This window comes from Crocodylus siamensis, chromosome 2, assembly GCF_052110815.1.
Source record: "Crocodylus siamensis isolate JL-2025a chromosome 2, ASM5211081v1, whole genome shotgun sequence".
In the NCBI taxonomy this organism is placed as follows: Eukaryota; Metazoa; Chordata; order Crocodylia; family Crocodylidae; genus Crocodylus; species Crocodylus siamensis.
In genome coordinates, this window is record NC_143396.1 from 257,766,638 (window position 1) to 257,789,168 (window position 22,531).

A 22,531-nucleotide genomic window follows, 5' to 3' on the forward strand; every position below is an offset into this window, starting at 1 on the left:
GCTGGGGCAGCACTCCTGCAGCTTGGGTACAGAGACACATTACATGGATGGCCCTAAGAAGGGAGCATACCCCTCTCAAATGACAGTAGTGCTTAACACCCAAGAAGAGCTGGATGATACTACTGTCAGCTCAGGCATCCATCAAATCCGTTTCAGACTGAAGGCCTTAAGGGACAGTGGTGGAGACCTAGGGCCCTCAACTGTTGCCATCCCACATGACCATCAGTGCTTAATGGCCATAACAGCTGGACAGCACCATCCCCCCAGCTTGGGGCTTCCTGATGGACTTAAAGGAAGGCTGTAGTGGCTCCAGAGCCTTAATGCACTGCCAGCCCAGATGACCATCAAGGCTTAACACTCTATGCAGGCCATCAGCACCACGTTTGGCCCAGCGAGGGCTTGACAGATAGTCCCTGCTGGCCAGTCCCAACTGCAGCTAGGGTTTTGCCAACACTATATCATGTGGCTGATGCTCTTTACTTGCCTGGAAAGAAGAATAAGGTGCCATTTTTGTGTCTGATTTCTCTTTCCTCAAGTGCAGTTTTTTACACGTATAGGGCATGTCTACACATGCATTTACGCTGGCTTAAAGCTACTACGCAGTAAGCTACTGAGTGAGAATAGGCCAGTGTCTACATGTGCTGGCGTTAAAGCACATTAATGCTGTGTGTGGACTGACTTGGGACTAAACCTAGTCCAAAATCGGTCCACACACATAGTGTTACTGCGCAGTAACTAACGGGCAAAAATTTGAAACCTGCTATCTGCATGATGCAGGTATCAAATTTTTGCCCAAGTTGGCAGAAGTCACTGTATTTACTGGGCAGTATGTATGTGCATGTGTAGATGTGTGCCTGTACTGCACAACTTCTGTTACTATGAAGTAAATGCACATGTGTACACATGCTCATCTTCATTTAAATTAACCTTGTTGATGATAGAACAAGATCAATCTAAATTCTGATCCATTCCTCCAAGTTGCTTATTGTCGCATCCTGGCTGATGTCATCATCACAAATATTATAAATGCACTTCCTATTTCACCCAGATTGTTAAAAAAATATTGAATAGAACCATCCCCATGATAGAGAGCTGTGGGATCTCATCTGAAATTGCTTTCAGCTTGACAATACAACACATCACTACTCTCTGACTATAATGTTTTCAGCCAGTTGTGCATAAAGTGATTTCATGTAGACCATATTTCCTTAGTTTCCTTTTGAGAACGTAATCTGGAACAATGTCAAAAGCATTACTAGACTCACATCTAGTGCTTTCTCCTTTACCCACAAGACTAATTATCTTGTCAAAGAAGAAAATAAAATTGTTTTGACATGAATTGACCTATACTTTCCCTTTGTCCTCCTCTTTCAATGTACTTGTAGAATTTTTTTCTTCTTGCCATTTTTGTCTTTTACTGGGACATTCCAAGAATTTGATGAACTGTTTGCCATATTTCTTTTCCAAGAACTCAGATAATTGCAGTCCCCCGTTATTTATCCTTTGGATGTTTTCTTCATCTCCCGCCTTCTTTCCTGGCTATTGTTCCTGAACAAATTAAAATCTCACATACCAATATTCCAGTTATATCAACAAGTTTCTGTGATACCAATGAAATAAAAATGTTGGTCAAGTACTATGACTTCTATTTCTTCCTTTTCATTTCTCATGTGTATACATATTTTGGGGAATGAATACACAAATCATTTACTATAAAGTAAAGGAGAACAGCAGTTTAACATGCCTCATCTGCTACAGTAACTGCCAGTGTGTATGCTTTTATCCAATACCTCTTCTCTTTCCTATGACTTTATCATTCATTTATTGGTGAAAGGGCTAAATTGCTGTGGGCTAGATTTTTAGTACTGAATCAGAGCGTGTATGTGAGCAGTTACTGTGGAGCAGCTGATGTACAATAAAATGCTGTCCTCCTTTACCTTGCAGTAAATGCTTTTGGCAGAATCCTGTTTCACATTGTGTAGCCAAATGACATGTATCACTCACATAACTGTCAGTTTTGGTACTTATGCATGGTTTGTGATCCTATTCCACGTAAAGTGGCGCTGCACAAGTGTCTGCGTGGTTCCCGAGCACGCAACATGATTGTGTGTGCACATACCTAAGCATAACATGATAACCAGCAAAACTCCATAAACAGAGGCAGGTAGGGGCCATGTTTTATCCCAAAAGTCTCTTAGTAAGGGTACTCGCTCAGGAAGTGGCAGAATAAGTTTCTAAACCCCTCATCATAGATTTCATAGACATAAGGGCTGGAAGGGACCTCGGGAGATCATCGAGTCCAGCCCCCTGCCCAAAGGGCAGGAAGTCAGCTGGGGTCATAGGATCCCAGCAAGATAAGCATCCAATTTACTCTTGAAGGTGTTCAGTGTAGGTGCTTGAACCACCTCCGCTGGCAGACTGTTCCAGACCTTGGGGGCTCGGACAGGAAAGAAATTCTTCCTTATGTCCAGCCTGAAACGGTCTTGCAGGAGTTTGTGACTGTTCAACCTAGTCATCCCTTGGGGCGCTCTGGTGAACAAACGTTCCCCCAGATCCTGGTGGTCACCCTTGATAAACTTATAGGTGGCCATCAGATCACCCCTGAGCCTGTGCTTTTCCAGGCTAAAGAGTCCCATGGCTCTCAGCCTGTCATCATAAAATTTGTTTTCCTGACCTCTGCTCATGTGCGTGGCTCTCCTCTGGACTCTCTCAAGCTTCTCCACATCCTTTTTGAATTGTGGAGCCCAAAACTGGACGCAGTACTCCAGCTGCGGCCTCACCACAGCCGAGTACAAGGGGAGAATGACGTCCCGGGATTTGCTGAAGAAGCATCTATGGATGCAAGCCAGCATTTTGGTCGCTTTATTAGCCGCAGCATCGCATTGCAGGCTCATGTTCATCTTGTGGTCAATGATGACCCCCAAGTCTCTTTCTTCTGTAGTGCTATCCAACGTAGCACTGCCGAGCCTATAAGGATGCTGCAGGTTTTTCGTCTGCCCATTTGCTGAGCTTGTCCAGGTCAGCCTGGATCACCCGCCTATCTTCTGGCGTGGATGCTTTGCCCCAAAGTTTAGTGTCATCGGCGAACTTGGCCAGTCCACTCCTGAATCCAATGTCCACATCATTAATGAAGATGTTGAACAGTATGGGTCCAAGGATAGAGCCTTGAGGGACCCCACTGGTCACAGGGCACCACGATGAGTGACTGCCATCAATTACAACCCTCTGGACCTCTGACTATGGAGCCAATTTCCCAGCCAGTGGATCATGGTGGACCCAAGGCCACATTTGGGCAGTTTTGCCAAGAGGTGATCATGGGATACCAGATCGAAGGCTTTTTTGAAGTCAAGATATATGACATCAATCTCTTCTCCCTCGTCCAGGTGATAGGTCACCTGGTCGTAGAAGGAAATGAGATTGGTCAAGCAAGACCTACCCGCAACAAACCCGTGCTGGCTATCCCTTAGGATGTTGTTAGCCTGGGCCAGTCCATCAAGGATGGCCTCCTTAATAAACTTTTCTAAGATCTTCCCCAGGATAGAAGTCAGGCTAATGGGCCTGTAGTTAGCCGGATCCACTCTCCTCCCTTTCTTGAAGATCGGCACCACATTGGCCTTCTTCCAGTCTTCGGGCACTACACCAGAGCACCAGGAGTTTTCAAAGATCCGTGCCAGGGGCTGGGCTATGACGCTCGCCAGCTCCTTGAGTACCCTGGGGTGCAGATTGTCAGGGCTGGATGACTTGAAGGTATCCAGCTTCTCAAGATGTTCCTTCACGAGGTCAGCATTTACAGAGGGTAGGCGATCCCCATCACCCGGATCTCCCTGTCCCATAGCCGGCATGGGCGTCCCATGGGACTGATGAAAGACTGACGCAAAGTACGTATTTAATAGGTTGGCTTTTTCCTAGGTGTCAGTTGTCAGTTGCCCCATCTGGTTTAGCAGGGGTCCAACGTTGCCCTTGCTTTTCCTCTGGCTCCCCACATATCTGAAAAAGGACTTTTTGTTGTCCTTGATGCTTGAAGCTAGTTGGAGTTCAGTTGCAGCCTTGGCTTTCCTGGTTTGCTCCCTGCAGGACCAGACTAGCGCAGAATAATCCTCCTTGGAGGTGAATCCTATCCTCCATCCTTTGTAGGCTTTCCTCTTTAGCCTTAGGAGGTCCACTAGGTCCCTGGAGAGCCAGGAGGGCTGCTGTGCCTTCTTGCTGCCTTTCCTCCGTGTTGGAATAGATTTAGCTTGTGCATTGAGGATCGCTTCTTTGAGAAGCAACCACTCTTCTTGAACTCCCATCTCCCTGGGGTCATGGTCCCTAAGGGCCTGACCGACAAGCCTCTTGAGCTTGTCAGAGTCGGCTTTTCTGAAGTCAAGGACTTCTGTGTTGCTGACTGACTTGCCAGCTTTACGGCAGATGGTGAAGGTGATCAGCTCGTGGTCGCTGTCACCCAGCTTCCCATCAATCACTAGGTCGCCGATTAGGTCATCCCCCGTAGCCAGTACCAGGTCGAGCAGCACTTTGCCTCTCGTTGGCCCATAGACTTCTTGAGTCAGGTAGAGGTCATCCACGCACGAGGGAAAGCTTTGCGACCGCTCGGATTTTGCTGAGTGATCTTCCCACAAGATGTCCGGGTAATTGAAGTCACCCATGACAACCAAGGTCCTGGAGCAAGCGGCCTCGGTCAGTTCCCGGGCGAACTCCTGGTTACTCTCTTCTCAGCACAGTGCTCTGACCACCAGGACACAGATTAGACATTACCTGGTCTCCCCTCCAACCTTCTTGAAGCTAAAACTTCATCTGTATTTATTTTATTGCATAAAATGGATAGAGAGCCATATACAAGTTTCTGCCCCATTGGGAGCAGGGGTTCAAAGCAGAACTCAGGGCCTACTCCCATCAATGCTAGCAGCCATCTCATTGAATGACACGTGCTCCTACTATATTGTCTTCCACACAGCCTCACATATCTTCTGCTCTTGGCTTCCCTAAGGGCCAGTTTCAAGTAGAAGTTATGTGGAAGGAGGTTGGGGAGGGGGGGATTACTAGATAATACAGCTGTGTCTTGGTAGTTAAAACATTGGTCTTAAACAGTTAGAGCTCTACAGGTTTAAACCCTCCCTGGGTAAGAATGGGTAAAACCTGGGTCTCTTTCTTCTAATACCCACTGCTCATGAATTGTTACCTAGCTACAATTTCAAGATTTACACTTGACCAAGTATGTGAATATGGAGCCACAGACCTGCCTGACCAAAGCAAAGCCTACTGTGAGGAAGTGCCCAAACCAACAATTATGTAGTAAGTGTCATCTGGGTACATAAAGTGAAACAGGGTTCTGCTTTTTGTCTTCCCATAACCTGATATTCATCAAGTTACCCTGTTATGCTTCCTCAGCTCTTCCATAACCATATTGAAATTTATTATTACCCCACCCACTGCCAGATTCTTTCCTATTCACTACATCACTATCATTTTACTCACCTGCTACCCTTAGCCTCCATGGGGATACCATCCCATGGCTGAGGTAGCTAAATCTTTCCTTTTGACACCATCTATGCCTCCAGTATTCCCTGGCTATGGGTAGACCTTTAACCTCAACCCAGAAGGGAAACAAAATACCTGTTGTGCTCCTGACTCTTGCATACTTACTCAGATAATCTTTTCTCATTCCCAGAGCCTTCATGAGCAGACAGAGATAATTGGTTTTGACTCTCAGATGTGAAGCTGAGTGATCAGGACAGCCAGAAAAAAGAAGAGAAAAATAGAGATATTTTTATTTGTAAATCTAGTATGATTCATCTGAAATAAACATTCCCTTCAAAAATGGCCTTGCAGAGTTCTGTCTTGAGAGTGATCCCAGTAAGATCTCATTTTCTGTTTAAAAGGGTTGAGCAGACCTTTGTAGTCATATAAGACCTCTCTTCTTTTCTAATCAATTCCTTTTTCCATTTTATTTGGGATCTGCTTACTCCTGTCCCTTTTGGGGTAGTCCTTAATCTGGCTATATCTGGAGCCTTTTCCTAGAAGTTTTTTCTCCATGTTTGGAAAGCTAATTCCAGATTGGTTTTTTTTCCCTTTTGACTTGAAATTCCAAGCTGCTTCTACATTCTAGTCCTTGATCCTCCTCAATCCAGTGAGCTTCCATAAATATTTCCCCTAATTTTTCATTTTTCCATTTTGAAACTCAGAAACTAAATTACCAAGTTGTTTTTATCGTTAATTTTAATTAAAATTAATCAGCTTGTCATAGGATTTAAGACCATTTTCTACAACCAGTTGTTAATATCCTCTCTACTTACCAAAACCCAAAATAAAATAGCATTGCTGCATGTTTGTTCAGTTAGTATTTAATGAAGAAATCCACCAGCTATTTTATTCCAGAATTATTAGGCCTTCCCTTTATTAGTAGAGTTAATTCTCCCCGTCTTTATCTGAGAAATTAGTCTCTGATGATAATCATTCTACATAGCCTTTATTGCTCTAACAATATTACAGAAATAGCCAAATCAGCCTTTGAGGCTCTGTGGCAGATGCCTAAACCTACCTTAGTAAAACTGCATTTACCATGCTTGCTCGAGTGTGTTCTATCTATGCTATCCCTTCTTATTTCTTTAAAGTCTATCACATCCTTAATATACAATCCTAATACACATTCAAACCTCTATTTATGCTTTTTCTGATCAGCATATACTTTACAATATAATGGAGCAAAAGGAAGGAGGCTATTTGTACCCAAGTGAAAAGTATAACCTTTATAAAATCCACTTCCAAACGGCCAGCATCCTTGTAATTCCTTCCACCATGCGATGTCGTTGATAGGTAAAATAGACAGTTTACCTGAGCACTAATGACCAATCTCATTTTTGCTCCCTACAAAACCTACCCTCACTCAGCTCCCTACCCCTCCTAGACATTTCTTCAAACCTGGCTTCTGGAAATCATCTACTAAAGTCCCATCCAGTAGAGCCAAAGCTCCTTAAGACACTGGGAAAATATACTCTCCCTCTTCATCTTGTGCTTCTTGGTTGGGAAGGCAATTCTCTCCTACCTGAACCCTTGTTCCCCTACAAGACCAAAACCATGCTCCCTTGCTGAAACTAAAACATTACTTTGGTGCACTTGATGCAAGAGCCAAATCTGAGAGACTTGAACCCACTAAGGTAAATTTGTCTCAGTAGAGTGAAGCAAGAGAGTTATGTCAAATCAAGCTGATCAGCAATGAGGCCTTCACAACACTGCTGGCTGCTAGCCCAGCCTGAGTTTCATTACTGCATTTGACACTCATGTCTATATGAGATGCTTAATGCGCAGAAGACTAATTCTACTGCACATTAGTGCAGCGTGCTAATGTTCCAATGTGCAGTGCATTAAACTAAATCTACAGTAGCAGCGCTAAAAGACTGTTCATCTGCGCTAGCATCAATTATGGTGCATTAAGTTTAGTACCTGCAATTCAGGAAGGGTGCATATTACAGGTACTAAACTTAATGTGCCGTAATAATAGCTCATTAATGAACATATAGATGTGCCCACCAAGGACAAGGTTGAGGGTGCAAAATAATGGAGGGTGTATTAAACACCAGGGAATCAAGGGAAGGAAAATAAAATAATGGTAACAATAATAACGTATGGAGTAAACAACTTGAAATGCACACAGTAATACAGAATAGGATTATACTTTACCAAATGTGACATGGAAGAACCCAATGAACTGCAAATAGTAATCAGGAGCAATCCAAATCCAGGAGAACAGGTCAGGCCAAAGGGTGGCAAGCCAAGGTCAGAACCAGTTGAACTGAGCAGAATATCCAATTGGATAGGAGGTTACCACTGGAATGGGGTGTTTGCAGTAGTAACACTGCCTCAACTCTCCATACGGAATTTGAATACTACGCTAGGGTTGCGAACCCTCCCGGATTGGACAGGAGTTTCGGCAACGATCTCCCAGTGGCTATTGAAAGCAATCTGGGAGACTGATATTGTGAATGGGTTGAACAGTACAATTAATGACATTATGTCATGTCGGGGAAAAAAAATCTATGGTTGGGAAAAAAAATCTCCTGGAATAGCTTCAGCCAGAGTTGGCCACCCTCACAGTGCACAGTTCTAGACATGGCCAAGTATAGCAATCTACAAACACCAAGCCTCACAGATACAAACCACCAACTATCACCACCAGGGACCACCACAGATACATGAATCCACTCGCACAAAACCACTCATGTGCAGATGCTTCAGACAGTGGGTTTTTATTTCTAAAAATCACACCACTTTCTCCCATCCAATGGTTCTGGGTAAAGGGCTGGTTAATCACTGTCCATCAAACATGGACCAAGCACCCCAGTCACCTTTACCTCAGAACGTACACCACAGACTCCTGCCAAACTTTCCATCTGGTCTGCACATACCCAACTGCTAACTGGGGCAGCAGGTCAAAAGTTCAACTTCTTCCAGAACATGGTTGTAACTTGTAACCATTACATCTTCTTGTAATATATATCTCTGGCTACACACCATGTCCTGTCCCTCCTCCTGTCTCTGCACCACTGCCTATTCTAGTTTTAAAATCCCTGAACACAACCACTACTCACACTTCGCTTTTACTACATGATACAGAACGAACAATGATAATCACTTGTCTTAGATTGTTTAGATAAAAATGACTCTGCCTTGAGCTGGGGTTTGGACTAGATGATCTGAGGTCCCTTCCAGCCCTCCTTTTTTATGATTCTATGAGAAAAATCCTGCCTCCCTCTCCTGCCCCTGATCAGATCCAGATCCGGAACCATGGATGACAATGACTCCATGAACCTTGGGGATCTGGGAATGCCCCTCTCCCCTAAGATCCTAGCATTGTCATGTCACCCTACCCAGAATGAGGTGCACCAGGGTGCGGTGTGTCTCCCTGTGATTCAGGAAGGGTGCAACAACAATATTATGCTTCTTCAGGGAAAGAATCTCCATTAACTGAACAATGACTTATTTCACTGAGTTTCTTGCAGCAGAATTGGGTGTGGCTATGTCCTTAATGCCCAAAAGCAGCCCCTTCTGGGAAACATACCTGTAAACCTCTCCACAGAATGATCACTGGCTCCCCATAAGGCATCTACCTTAGTAGCACCAAGAAATGAAACCCCCCAACTACTTGACATTCATGACTCCGGCCAACTCCTTTTTTTGTGTGGAGATTTTCAAGTTGATGTTGACAAAACCAAGTAGAGGAAAACAGAAAAATTATCAGTTTCCATTTTAGAGACAGTTTTAAACTACACATGAAATTAAGCTTTCTATTTCCTGAGGAAGAGAGTAATTCTTGCCCAAGTGCAGCATGAAGAGACCAAATGGCAGGATGTTGTTAACAAGTACCAATTATGAATTAATGTCTCCATTAACATCATGAGGTCAAGTTGTGACTAGAGCCACTTAAAAAAAACTTTACAGGTAAAGTAAGGGAATTATTTTCCTAAGACAGAAAGTAACTCAGCCCCCTACTACTGGTCAAATGATCTGGTAACCAAGGAAAGCAATAGAGGCAGCACTTATTTCTAAGTTTTCTTTTGTTTTCCTTAAGAAAACTGTAATGCTTGTCATCATGTTCCCATTTGGAACACGGTTGTGACCACTGTGGTTGCCTCAGAGTTAAAGCATTTTTCAAAGAAAAAAAGATAGCAGCACCAGGAACAACCGGGGAAAGGTTGATTTATTATATCAGGGACAGCTGGAACAAAATAGGGGTAAAAATTAACATCCATTTTCTTGTGATTGAAGACACAGTTCTTTTCTCTTCCTGGACATGACTCTACCTTTGACATCTGATTAAAAAAAATCCTTACCTAGTCCTTAACTGGGAATAGAATAGTCAATATTGGAACAGTAGGTATCAGAGAAAGGTGGGGAGGTTCCGTATGCCATTCAGGATGAAGAACACTAAGCTACCAGGAAAGTGGTAAATAAATTGATAGTGATTTACAGAAAAATGAGCACACTCCTAAAGTAGAAAACACTTTTTTGTGCGTGTATTGTAGCCCTATATTTTGTTGCTGTTCTTGCTGTTTTGGATCAAAAAAAGTTTTGCAGCTTTAGGTGCCTCCTTACTTTCTCACACCATCACTGAAACTGTAGTAAGTACAGTTGGACGTGTTCATGGATCTCAAAACATGTATGTCAAGCTATCTCAACAAGGGAATTATTCCAATGCACACCATATTCCCTGTAAAACTCGTTTTCTACTCCAAGATGCCATCCAGAGCAGGCAATGGAAGCCATCGTAAAACAAATGCTTTTGTAAAAGGGGATATAAGGGGGGCTAAGACCTAGAATGAACAAGGCATATTTAATGAAGTTGTGGAGACAGAGAAAAGAGTGGATAGAAATTAGCATCAGACTTTTTTGTATCAATATTTAGCAATGGAAAAAATCTCACACTAAAGCAAACACAGCTTTTGTAGGGAGGGAAGCACTGCATCTTTCATTAATCTTGTGTAATCTTCTAGTGTTTTATACAGACAAATAACAATTTCAGTGCTCTAGTACTATCTTCCTGAAATTTGTGGGCAGCACTGACATCTGCTCTGAGGGAACCAAAGCTCATCCATTGCTATAGGACCTCTTCTGAGACTGTTTGGTTATGAACTTTGGCAAATTGGTAGGGGTTTCACTTTGTCCTTTGCAAGGGGGGAGGGAAGCATGTCCTGGAGGCCCCTGATTTGGCAGTGGCCCCTGGGCCCGGGCCCAGGAGGCCCATCCATTAATCTGCTTGTCCTCATACCACATAAAGGGACACTTGTTCGACTAAAGCAGCTGAAAACCCAAGCATTCTCCAGTTCAAGCTGGTTGCTAAGTGCCCTCCAAACAAAGTTATGCCACTTCAGGCCAGAGATAAGTGTAGGCAGTAGTACCCAGCTCACCTTAGCTGTAACTACCCTCCACTCTAGGGAGATAAAATGAGTGGTCCTCCAGCATCCCAGGATGCCTTGCTCTGAGCTCCCCCTCCTTGCTCCAGAGCTAGGCTAGAGCCCAGGTGTGGGGGCTCCTAGCCAGGCCCCTGCTGGCCAGTCCATAACTACAAGTCAGGGCTGCACAAGGAAGAGCCTTAAAGCAACTGCTGCCAGCACAGCTTCACTGTGAACAGAGGGCACATCTACACGTGTCAATTTAAGGCACTTTAGCCCGATTAAAGGTGCATTAAGGGTGCGCATCTACATGTGCATACCATTAATGCACCTTAAAAATGGTGATTTTAGGCTATCATGCCTAAATCTGATACTTGCAAAAGCAGGCATCAAATTTGCACACGAATAACTAAAACACATTAACTAATGCAAACCTCTAGAGCTCTTGATTCAGAGATGATACCTTGAATTAGACCAATTTAGAAATCACAAAAAAACCGAAACTTTTTCTGCAAGCTTTAAAAAGATCAATTTTTTCGTGTGTTTTCTCAGGTGGTCTGATACAAGGTATCATCTCTGAGCCAAGAGCTGTAGAGGTTTGTTTGCATTTCTTCTGGTCTCGGACCAACTCGGCTACCAGACACATCCCGAAAACACAAGCTGTACACATCTCTAGAAGCAGGTGATGTGACAATTAAACAATTGTTTAAGTGGCTGAATTTTTTAAACAAAATAAAAAAAGCTTTTTATTTAACGATTTGAGTTGCTTAAATTAATAAGGCTTGCTTGTTTCGTTTAAGCGTTGAGGCTGAGGATGGACGGATTTGGGACAAACTTGAGTCCCGCGACAGCCCGGAAGCGAGCCTAAATCGCCTTAATGCAGACGCAGCTACTGCCCAGTAAATGCAGGTGCGCCTGAAGCACGTGTGGACGCCCGGCCGGCCGGCCTGCCCGGAGTTATCCTGGGCTCCCCGGTCGCTCGCTGGAGCGCTGAGCGGGCCCGGCAGCGCCCCGGCTCCCTCCGCCCGGGACTGCCGCTAGGTGTCGGGCCGGAGCCGGGGACGCGGCGGTCGCTCTGCCGGCGAGGCGGGAGCGGGAGCGGGAGCGGGGCAGATGCGGCGGGGGGCGCTGCGGGCAGGCGGGGCCGGGAGCGGGCGGGGGCTGGAGGCGCCCCGCTGACAGGGCGGAGGCGGTGGCGGTGGCGGTGGCTGCAGTGTCCGCTGCCTGGCGCGCCGAAGGGCACGAGAGCCGGCCGGGGGCTGCGGAGATGCGCGGGCTGCCGGCGGTGTTGGGTGCGCTGCTGGCGCTGGGGCTGTGCGGCCTGGGCACGGAGCGCTGCCCGCCCGCCGCGTGCGAGTGCTCGGACTGGGACCGCCACAAGGTGACCTGCAAGGAGACGCGCTCCATGCCCAGCCTCCCGCGGGACACCCAGACCCTGTGAGTAGGCTGGGGCAGGAGGGGCCGGGCGGGCGCTCGCGCCTCCAAGCGCGCGGGCTTGGGGAAAAGTTCGTCTCTAACCCGGACGTCACCGTTACCTGGTGGAGAGCGGAGAGCCTCGGGCCCCGCAGCCTGCCAGGGCGTGATGCCCCGGGCTGGGAAGTGGGCAAGTCGAGCACTGGGACGCTTTTCAAGCAAGCCGAGCCAAAGCTCGGCGTCTAGAGGCGGTGCACCCTGAAAACGCACAGTGCTTCTTCCACAAAACCTCGCGGTGTCCACTTCCAGGCTGCCGGCTAACGTGGAGCAACAGGAAGGCATTTATGTTCTCCCATGTGCGTGCTCTATTCAGACTCTGAGCTGGTTCTTTGGGGTTGCGGTAGCAGCACTTCACAGCCATAGCAATCAAAGCATGCAGCACCTGAAAAAGCAGCAAGCTTTGCGGGCTTGTGAGAGCAACAGGTAATGTGTCTCAGTTTGTTTCTCTGGGCACAGTATTTCTAACTAAAAAAGAGACGTTGTTGTCGTTAATGTTCTGGTTAAATAACTTCTCAAGCTCATTCTGGTTCAGTTAATTGGGAGTTAAAACAATTTCAAGTTAAAGTTTTAAGATTCTCCATATTTTAACTAAAAAGTTAAAACTATCAAGTTGGCTTAACAGTGAGCATCTCAAGAATGTTTTTAAGCACCTTAAAGACATGGGGGATGAAAAAACAATTTATTTTCTGCAAATACAGGTAGAAAAATTCTTGCACGCTTTCCATTGACTATGCGTATGTGTCCTGTCTGTTTCTACTTACCAGGTTGTAGTACTGCCAGTAGTCCACTTGTTAAATAAAAGTTTTGGTTAGGTTTCAAACTAGACACCCTTGTTCTCAGAGATACTGTTCTCGAGGCTTTATGTGATGTGTCTTGCAAGCGTAACGATATTGTACAGAGAGAATGCATGCAACATGCCTTTGGGATCATTATGTATACTGCTAAATTGAAAAGGAAATGATAATAAACAATTTTAACTTGTAGCAAAAATATCACCCTCTTTAGATGGAAATTTAAACCAAGTCGCAGAAATATCTGAGATCCTTGACAGAAATCATAGCCACTCTTTGAAAAAGGGTGGCATGACAAATAAACACTAAATCCAAACTCCTAAAGGAAGCACTAGGTATCATTTGGGAATCTGAAATAGTCTCAGATATGTTTCTTATGGCATACTGAAGAAAATGAGGAGGACTTAACAATGAAATGAAACAAGAAAGCCAAAATTCGAAATTCTCTTAAAATACAAAAACAAGCATTAAAAATGTTCTCATCTTTAATGTAGTCTACTAATTTGTATCAAGGAGAAGGGCTTTTGCAAACTTCTCAATATAAATATTTTATTTGTTTGATCTTCAAACAATGAGAAAAGAATTTAGCAAGTGAAAAATGTGATTTTACAACTTAGAACATTCTTTCTAAGTTCTATTTTGTTTTAAAACAAAGTGGGGGTAAGGAAAAAAGGAAACCACTGTTTTTTTTCCCCCGTCACAAAAAATTGTCTCCAGTTGCAGTTTTCCCTACTGGGTAAGGCACATACATTTTCACCTTTTATAACTGTGTAATTGCATAGATAACCCAGCCCTGTAGACAGTGGCGGACAGGGTTATTAATTAATAATTGGGGCTCTAATTGTATTGCGCTCCTGCTCTGTGATTTTTGGGCAAGTGTCTTAATTTTTTTTTCTTTATAAAATGGGAATTATAACACTTATTTACATTTCAGATTTACATTCACAGAGCATCCATAACATTTAAATATGAATTACTTGTATTTTAAGGGATAATCTACAAGAAAAATAGCTTGTGCTGTCTCACAAAGGCTGTCTGTCTCTCTATATTGCATTTTTCTGGCTTACAAATGGAAATAGCTTCTGCAGTGCAGAGAGTAAATTCTACTTCAGTATAGTTTCAGGTGTTGTTAATTTAAAGCAAAGTGAAAGCCATTTTCCTTTTTGAAATCTATAGTGTGTGCGTATGTAATAGTAAAAACCCTGTAAAAATTTGCCCAAGTCCAGGTATTGCATTTGTTAAAAATGCCTCAATTCTCTGCTGCTTAGCATGAATTTGTAGACTGGAGCCTTTTAAAATTTTGTATATGGTTAGCCACTGTTGAAGAATGTTCAAAGCTAAATGACCGTGGTGAATCGGGGAACAGACTGCTTGATTTGGAGGACAGCAAGTTCTTTTTAGCATGTAGAATCTTGAAACCTTAATTGAAATTTTGTTCAGTTATTCAGTCTGGACTGTTCTCATTTTTCTCCTCCACCTTTAAAGAGTGGTGGCATAGGTCTTCTTTTCTGCTTGTGTTTTAAATGAAGTATATACTTTTACAAAAGTATAAAATATATTTATTACAAAGCTCAACTGGTAGAACAGCCTCATGAAATTCAGCCAGCAAAGCCTGTTTGTCTTTGAGTGCTCTTACTATATTTATCCAAAGATGACAAGTGCAGGTGCTTTCCAGAATGGACCACTGTACAGAGGTTCTGCTTGGAGTAGCTTATTTTTCATGTAAGGGCTTTGTTTTCAACTCTTCTGGAGTAGATAATTAGAGTGAAACACTGGCTTGTTCAGTATCCGCTTGTGCAGTCAAAGCTGTAGGTCTGTCTAAAGCTGAGGTTGCCCAACATTTACCATGATAAGACCCAGTTTTCAGTTGCTTTTACTTTGCCAGACTTTAACTGTCTATGTTGAGTTTTTTTCATGCTTAGTGCCTTAGGCTAAATTCTATTAAAAACTTCAGAAGGAGGCACCCCGGTATTTCTGACAGTGAGATAATGGAAGAATATGTTGTTTTGTTTTTGTTTAAATAATGTTTGGAAGCATTTCAGCTCCACTGTCTTCATACTTTGGTGAAGGGACCTGCAGTTTGACAAGGGGGGGGGTGTTATTTATTACAGGAGGTGCTGCCTCTGTGAATATCCACCCACATTTAGCCACATTTTCTGAATTAACAGTTCACACCTGGTCAGTAGAAAATGTGTTAGTCAAGCAGCCAGATTCCCTGGAGATCAAATGTAGAGACCATGCAGTAGTGTAACGTGGAGCAGATGAATGGGGTGCCAGCCCTGAGTGACAACTGAGTGGGGCTGCCAGAATGATGGTATACTGGGGAGTCCGTGCCATGGCAACAGCAGCAGCTGGAGCACCTTGCAGCTGCAGCATCAGTGGGAGTGGGCAGACCATACCATGGCAGCAGCAGCCGGGAACAGGAAAGACTCCTGTGCCCCCTCCGCCGCCAAGCTTGGCGCTGCCTCCCTTTCAGTGCTCAGTGATGCACACTCGCACTCTAGCCGAGTTTTGCCTGGGGGGAAAATCCTCTTTGTTACAACTCTGAGGCTATGCTCCATCTTGTGCCTGGGTTGTGAGTTCTTGTTGTTGCTGCTGCCCACTGCTGTATTTCTGGGTATTAGAACTGCGTGTGGTGCTTTCAGTCTCCTCACTGTCTCCCAGGAAGCATGGAATCTAGTGAGGGAAAGTAGAGAGTATAAACTGGGATAAGGAGCTGGAGTAGAGGCGTGAAACTGAGTTTGAGAGCTCACAGTGGTGGGAAAGGAGACTAAGAACAAATCAAGAATGGGGAGAAGTAGATGGGAGCAAGTGAAATGGTAAGGTCATGCATGCAAGGAGCTAAATTTGGGGTGGACTAGAACTGGTTAGGCAAGGGTTCTAAGATGGGGGGTGGGGAAAAACTGAGAAACCTGAGGTAGATATAGAATAAAATTTGTTAAAAAGCCCATGTTATGTTGGCTGAAAGCTTGGACTATGAGCTGGGCTGAGAAACTGGAACTGGAAATGGGAATGGAGGAAGGACTTTGACCCCAGTGGGCATCTCAAAGAGGGAGACTAGGACAGTGATGAGGAGAAAAGGGTGGTGGAGAGAAATAGGAATGTGATGACATAAGGGTATGTGGAAGACAATAGTTATTCCTCTTCAATACCTGTAATGCAGGATGTCCTGCCATCTGGCCTCTGGTGCTGTCCGTGGAGCTGAGAAGGCCCACATGGGAGCACGTGTCAGACCTGCCCCATGGGTTGGGCCTGGGACATGCATGCAAGCGGCATCCACCCTGGCTGCTACACCATGCGAGCATGCATGTGTGGCATGGATCCTGGAGTGACTGGAATGGGCACTGCGTGCAGCACAGTCTGACCAGGGTCATGTGGTGCAGATCTCAGACCAGCCAGAGTGCATACCAAACTGCATACCACAGCAGCTCCATTTGGAGTGGGTGCTGTGTGGTTCCCGGAGTGGGTGTCATGTGTGGTGCAGTCTGGCTGGGACAGACAGTACATGCAGCACAGAACTTGCTTCAGCTGATTTGGGATCAGCGCTACACTCCCCCAGCCGGACTGCCCCATATGCAGTGCCCATTTGTGCTACATGTGCCACAAATCCCCGAGCGGCCCAAGTCCCAGACCAGCTGGAGTGTGAACTGGATTTTGTATGCTGGGGGAGGTAGCCCATGGGCCTGAACCAGCCCATGGATCAGCCCCACAACACTCATCCGGCCTGTGGGGCCAAATGAGTTTGACATCTGTGCTGTAATGGGATCCAAGATTCTTGAGCTTTAAAGATTCTTTTTTGTTTGCAGAGTTCTGTGAAACTTCTTGCATAGTGTCTCACTCCTTTCTAGTAGTTGATTCTGATACTAGAAGATGACTGCTGCTACTATCCATTACACCCTTACTTCAACTGACAAATGCATGTACTGTGGGTCTAAAAAGATTACAACCTTGGGTAGCAATGTGACATCACACACTGACATTTCTGGAAGGCTTCTTGCTTTTTACAGCCTTTTAAAGTGCATAATAATATATTAAAAGAATGTTAAAGTTACAGAGTCAAGCACTCAGAAGTTAGGAAATGGAAGAGAGATTGTTATCTGTGCAACCTTAACTCTGCCCCTTTAAGCCTGTGAGTAATGGTAGTCTTTAATTGCATGGCTATGTGCTATTTTTACAACAGGACTACTGAATCATTCAGTGCAGGGCTCAGACGAACAAGCATAATGAGCAGACATTCAATATTGCATTTTATCTTCATTTTGTGTGTAGCCCTGTGTTTTTTCTTTACCACTTTCAGGCCCTGCTTAGAGTACACTTATTAAGTTCTTCATTGTACTTGTCACTGTATTATTACAGTGTTTCAAATAATTATTTTATGTTAATAAACATGTTTATGAAGAACAGTGGTATTAATATCTTTATTTTACAGGAGAGGGATGGAAGCATGGGGAGATCATCATTAAGATATACACCAATGTTTATTTCCCAATTTGAAACTCCTAGGGCCTCTTTGTTTTAGAAGCATTTAGCGTATTATTTCATGTTACATGTTCTCAGCAGTTTCTTGCTCATCATTTTTCAGTACCTATCACTTTTCCAAGTCAGTCCTCAGTATTTAACCCTGAGTGTGTGTCTACGTGTTCATTAATATGCTGTAATTAGAGAACATTAAGTTTAGTTCCTGTAATAACAGGTACTAAATGTGCTGTAATCAGCGCTGCTGAGGATTAGTGCGGATGAATGCCGTTTGTGTGACATTTAATGCACGTTGAACTAAAGCTGCTATGCATTAGCGCATTAGCATGTTTTTTGCCAGTAGCACTAATGCACAGTAGAATTAGTTTAATGCACATTGTCTCATAGATGCACCCTGAGAGAATAAAGGATATATACATGGCTTAGTTTTATAGCACATTCCTGAAGAAGCTTGTAGTGATCACTGGGTTCAAAGAACAGAGGGCACATCTACACATGCTACTAATGCAATATAGGCTTACTGTGCAGTAAGGCTTCCCTGGGAGCCTGTCTACACATGCACCCTGTTGGGAGCATATCTGCTCCCAACAGCAGCAGCCCAATATAGGGCTACTTCTGCCAGGTCAGCCCCCCTGCAGCAGCTCCAGGCTCCGCCAACGAGCAGGGTACACAGGGCCCAGCCCTGATGCACATAGGGCCAGGAGATCTCTACCGTCTTCTGGTATTGGGAGGGGTCCTGATGTGTACAGGGCTAGGAGACAGCTGCCACTGCAGCTGGCAGTGCTCTCCTGGCCCTGTACACATAAGGACACACAGTGTGAGCAGGGTTTCCCTGCCCACTTGGGGGCTCACTGGCAGCTGCCCGGAGTGGGACATGTACCAGCGAGCCCTCTGTTGGGCAGGGAATCCGTGCTTGGCAGAGGGCTTATTGGCAGCTGCCCCACAAGTGAGACAGCTGCCCATGAGCCCCCAGCTAAGTGGAGAGCTCCCCAGTCCTAGTACTGATCTGTTCCTGGCTCCTTGGGGGGTGGGGAGGATGACCTGGGAGCTGAGCAGTGCCAGGACAGGGGACAGAGGGACTCCCCTGTCCCCTGTAGCTCTAGGCTAGTGTGGATGGTATTGGTGTGACTGACTAGTCACTGGTGTGGCAGACTGGTAAATTTACTCCCAGTCATTGTCTACATGAGCGCTACTGCATAGTATCTGCTGCACAGTTAATCTAATACCTGTATTTACAGGTCCTAACTAACTGCACAGTAGACTAAATTATTGTAACCCGGGCAGAACTCCAAGAAGTACCCCGTCTCCAATTGAAGGGATCAAAGCAGGTGCACAAGCACTGTGGGAGCTGTAGGGACTCTCCTCCCCCTATAGAGCAGAGCCAGACCACCAATGGGCACTTAACCATATACCTTTTAATGAGAGAATAGTACTGGGAACATAACCAGTATAAACCAGGGGGCATAGGGGACACTACACTGCCCTGAGGGGACAGGATTCAACAAAGGTTAGACGTTTACAATCATAGACATATTCATCCAGTTGACAAAAGACAGTTAACCAAAATGTAAAACACAAACAGCAGAACAAACAATACTGGTTGGTGAAATATAAAAGGCACAAAATACAAAATGCCAAATGACAAGGAATATAGGGCCTAGGTACCTGGAGGGGGAGAAAGGGGGAAAAACACAATGGCCCCTTTCCACTGCAACAAGAATTTCTCCCTGCTTGCTCACTCACCCCAAGTCACCCTACCTGGGACTTAAACTCATCTTTTCCATATGCTAGGCAGAAACTCTACCACACAGCCCCCAGTGCTGGTGTTGCTCCTAGCTGGTAAGGATTTTGACCTTTCCACAGCCCTGGCCTCACATCAAGCTTTCTGGCCTCTTATGGAGGAGCTGGAAGCAGAGCTGGGAACCTCTCAGGTTGCTACTCGGATCCTTGCTGGAGCAGGGGAGCCTCTCGTGCTGGCTGCAGCCTCTCGTTGGGGATCCTGGAGCCCAGCAGGGAGCCTCTCCTGCTGGCTGTATGCCGCGCTGCTGAGGGTCCAACTGCTGCCTGCAGGTCCCACTCCTTCAGGCTCTTCTGGGGCAACTGCTCCCACCCCGCTGGCCCAGTTCTTGCCAGCTCTTTGAATCTCCTTCCTTGTGGTCCCTTGCTGGTCTCCCTTGAGTGAGCCGCACTGCCCCTTTTATCCCCCTTCAGGTGACCCAAGGGGCCAAATCATTACCAGATTGGTGAGGAAAGGGAATCCCAAGTCCTCCAATCATCTTTTGCCCTTTCAAAATCCCTGGGCTAAGTCACTGCCAGCTAGCCTATCACATTTCTGTGCAGTAAATGCCACACATGTGTAGAAAAGTGATGCTTTACTGTGTAGTAAATTACTCTGTGCAGTAAAGCATCTCATGTAGGCATGCCCAGAGCGAGGCACAAATTAGATGAATTAAACAACAAGTTTTATTGTGGAGCAGCAGAAAAGCTTCTGCACTCCTTTAGGCTCTGTAACTGGCTACCTCCTAACTGAGGGACTATTCCAATTCCCAACTTTTAAATTAGGGAGTGTCTCTAAATTAGATCAGTATATATCATCCCTCTTAACAATAATTACAGCTCCCCCCCCAATGACAATAAAAATCCATGACTACCATCTACAGAAAAAAGGCTGCTAGCACATATCTCTGAAGTGAGTCCATACCACTCATTTTCCTATTTCCCTTTTCTATAGCTCTTTTAAGAGGTCTTTCAGTAGGTTTCACTTTCCTCTCAGACTGGTAAAGTGTCAAACCTGGTATCCAATTTGGTTTTAAGGGGAAGATTTTCCTCTAAGTTTCAAGAGACTTGAGTCCTTATACTGGGATATAATTGCCTCTTTGGTGCAATACGGTTGAGATCAGAAGTACTATCGTTTTTTGGTGCTAAATGGAACATGTTGCTTTTTTACCGGTCCTCCTTTTTTTTTTTACCAGTCCTCCTTCACTTGCAGTTTTGGCAGCTGTGCTTCTGGACATGACATAGAGTTCATGAGCTGAGGCTGATTTGCTTTTCTGAGGTGCTAAAATAGGAAGGGAGGGTAGCAAGGGTGTCCCTTTAAGCTACCCATCCTTCCGTTTGTTAGTGGCAGATCCTGCAAGCATGACAAGGACTAAGTACAGACAGTCAAAAAGCGCAAAGCTGAGTCAATTCAATATTCCCAGGTTAATCTGAACTGTGTAGATTGAACCAATAAGCAAGTGAACAGACATTCACTTTTGATTCTGGAAATTCAGCCACATGCCTACAGTGGCTCAGGCTAGAAGTCCAGGGGTGCTAGAGTGAGCCTCCCTGTTTGCTGGAGCAGATAACTCGGGCCAAGACTAGCCTGCCCACTACATGAGGGGGTGGTTTGCAGGTGAGGTACAAAATATCCTGGGATGCTGGGGGAATGTGAATTGATTTGAATCTGGAGAGGATCTGGGACAGAAGTTCAATAAACCAATTTAACCTGAATCAGTTAAATCTGATACCACATCCATCCAGGTTTATCTTAAACTGTTTTTGGGCATTTTGAAAGTTTCATAGTTTCATAGTAGCTAGAGTCGGAAGGGACCTAGGTAGATCATCTAGTCCGACCCCCTGCCTTAGCAGGAAAGAGCACCGGGGTCAGATGACCCCGGCAAGGTGCTCATCTAACTTCCTTTTAAAAATCCCCAGGCTAGGAGCCTGCACCACTTCCCCTGGAAGCTGGTTCCAGGCCCTAGCCACCCTGACTGTGAAAGTAGTTTATGCGCACTGAACTTCTGTTGTCTTACAGATTTGAACTGGTTTCTGATCGCTTAGGGCATTTGTACATATGCTTGCACTGCAGGTGCTCAGCGCTGTGGAGCATGCATTTGTATAAATGGTGAAATACACATCAGCTCTGAGAAAATGGCGGTGGTGTACTTTTGAACTAAAACACAAGGGTGTTTTAGTTCAAAAGTGCACCACCGCCATTTGCTCAGTGTGGACGTGCATTTCACCATTTATACAAATGCATATGCTGCAGTGCCGGATGCATCTGCTCCGACGCACTGGATTTCCGGCACAGTGGAGCAGACAAATGTATGTATATAAGTGCCCTTATGCTAGTGTATGTGTAATTTCAGTCCCTAGCCAAGGGGAACATCTTCAGTGTTGCCTTCAGTTTCTATTTAATCCTCAATGATGCACTAAACAGAAGTCACACACAGCACCTTCCAGGCTTTTGTACTCTGATTTTAGTTTAAATTATGTGTCCTTTGCAGATTTTCTTTGATTAGATGAACGATTAATAGAGGTTTTTTTGGTTTGAAGAATGAAGAAAGATAGCATGGAACCTGATATGGTTTGGTTTTTTTTCTCCTTGGATTACCTGTAGGAGGGCTTTCTTGTGCTTTCCTACTGGCAAAGGCAGGCTCTTCAAGTCTGACAGTGCATATGTCCAAAATTGACTTGTAACAGCTACTAGCTTAAATGATTTTGTTTATATTGTAAGCAACCTCCAAATAAACTTGTTCCTGAGGTCATCTCATTCCCTCCATATTAACCTGATTTGCTGCTGCAGTCTCCCAGTGCCTCCAGGCTGACCACATTTCAGCATCAAGGTTTGGCACTATCATCTCAAAGTTGGTATCTCATGGTTGACCACATCTGGCAAAGGGGTTATGGTACAATCAATGTGGTACCAAAGTCATGAGATCTAATTCAGCAATAATATTTCAGCCCTGTTAACATGGCAATGAGGTCTTCAGGTCTCACTAATTTGATGGATTGTAAATTTTGTATCATCTTGGTACCATTGATTCAGGCCCTCTGTCTCTAGGCCCTTCCAGCTTGACATTAGCCAGTGCCAATATCCTTAGAGCAATGTACTGGCCATGTCCAGTCCTTAGGAAATAGCATTAT

At 44.9% G+C, this 22,531-nt stretch overlaps 1 protein-coding gene across 7 annotated transcripts in view; it reads left to right on the top strand.

Moving 5' to 3' along the window:
* The first annotated feature begins 12,025 nt into the window (after positions 1 to 12,025).
* The window catches only part of TSHR (thyroid stimulating hormone receptor), a 197,691-nt gene continuing 187,185 nt past the window's right edge, over positions 12,026 to 22,531 (top strand). For 5 of the 7 annotated variants that reach the window (XM_090033820.1, XM_090033827.1, XM_090033821.1 and 2 more), the window contains exon 1: positions 12,026 to 12,320. In XM_090033820.1, the coding sequence (XP_089889946.1) occupies positions 12,151 to 12,320 (170 nt within the window). In that variant the 5' untranslated portion in view covers positions 12,026 to 12,150. Of the gene's footprint in view, positions 12,321 to 12,388; positions 12,780 to 22,531 lie in introns of those variants that run through there. The other 2 variants (XM_090033823.1, XM_090033828.1) reach the window with 1 other exon arrangement.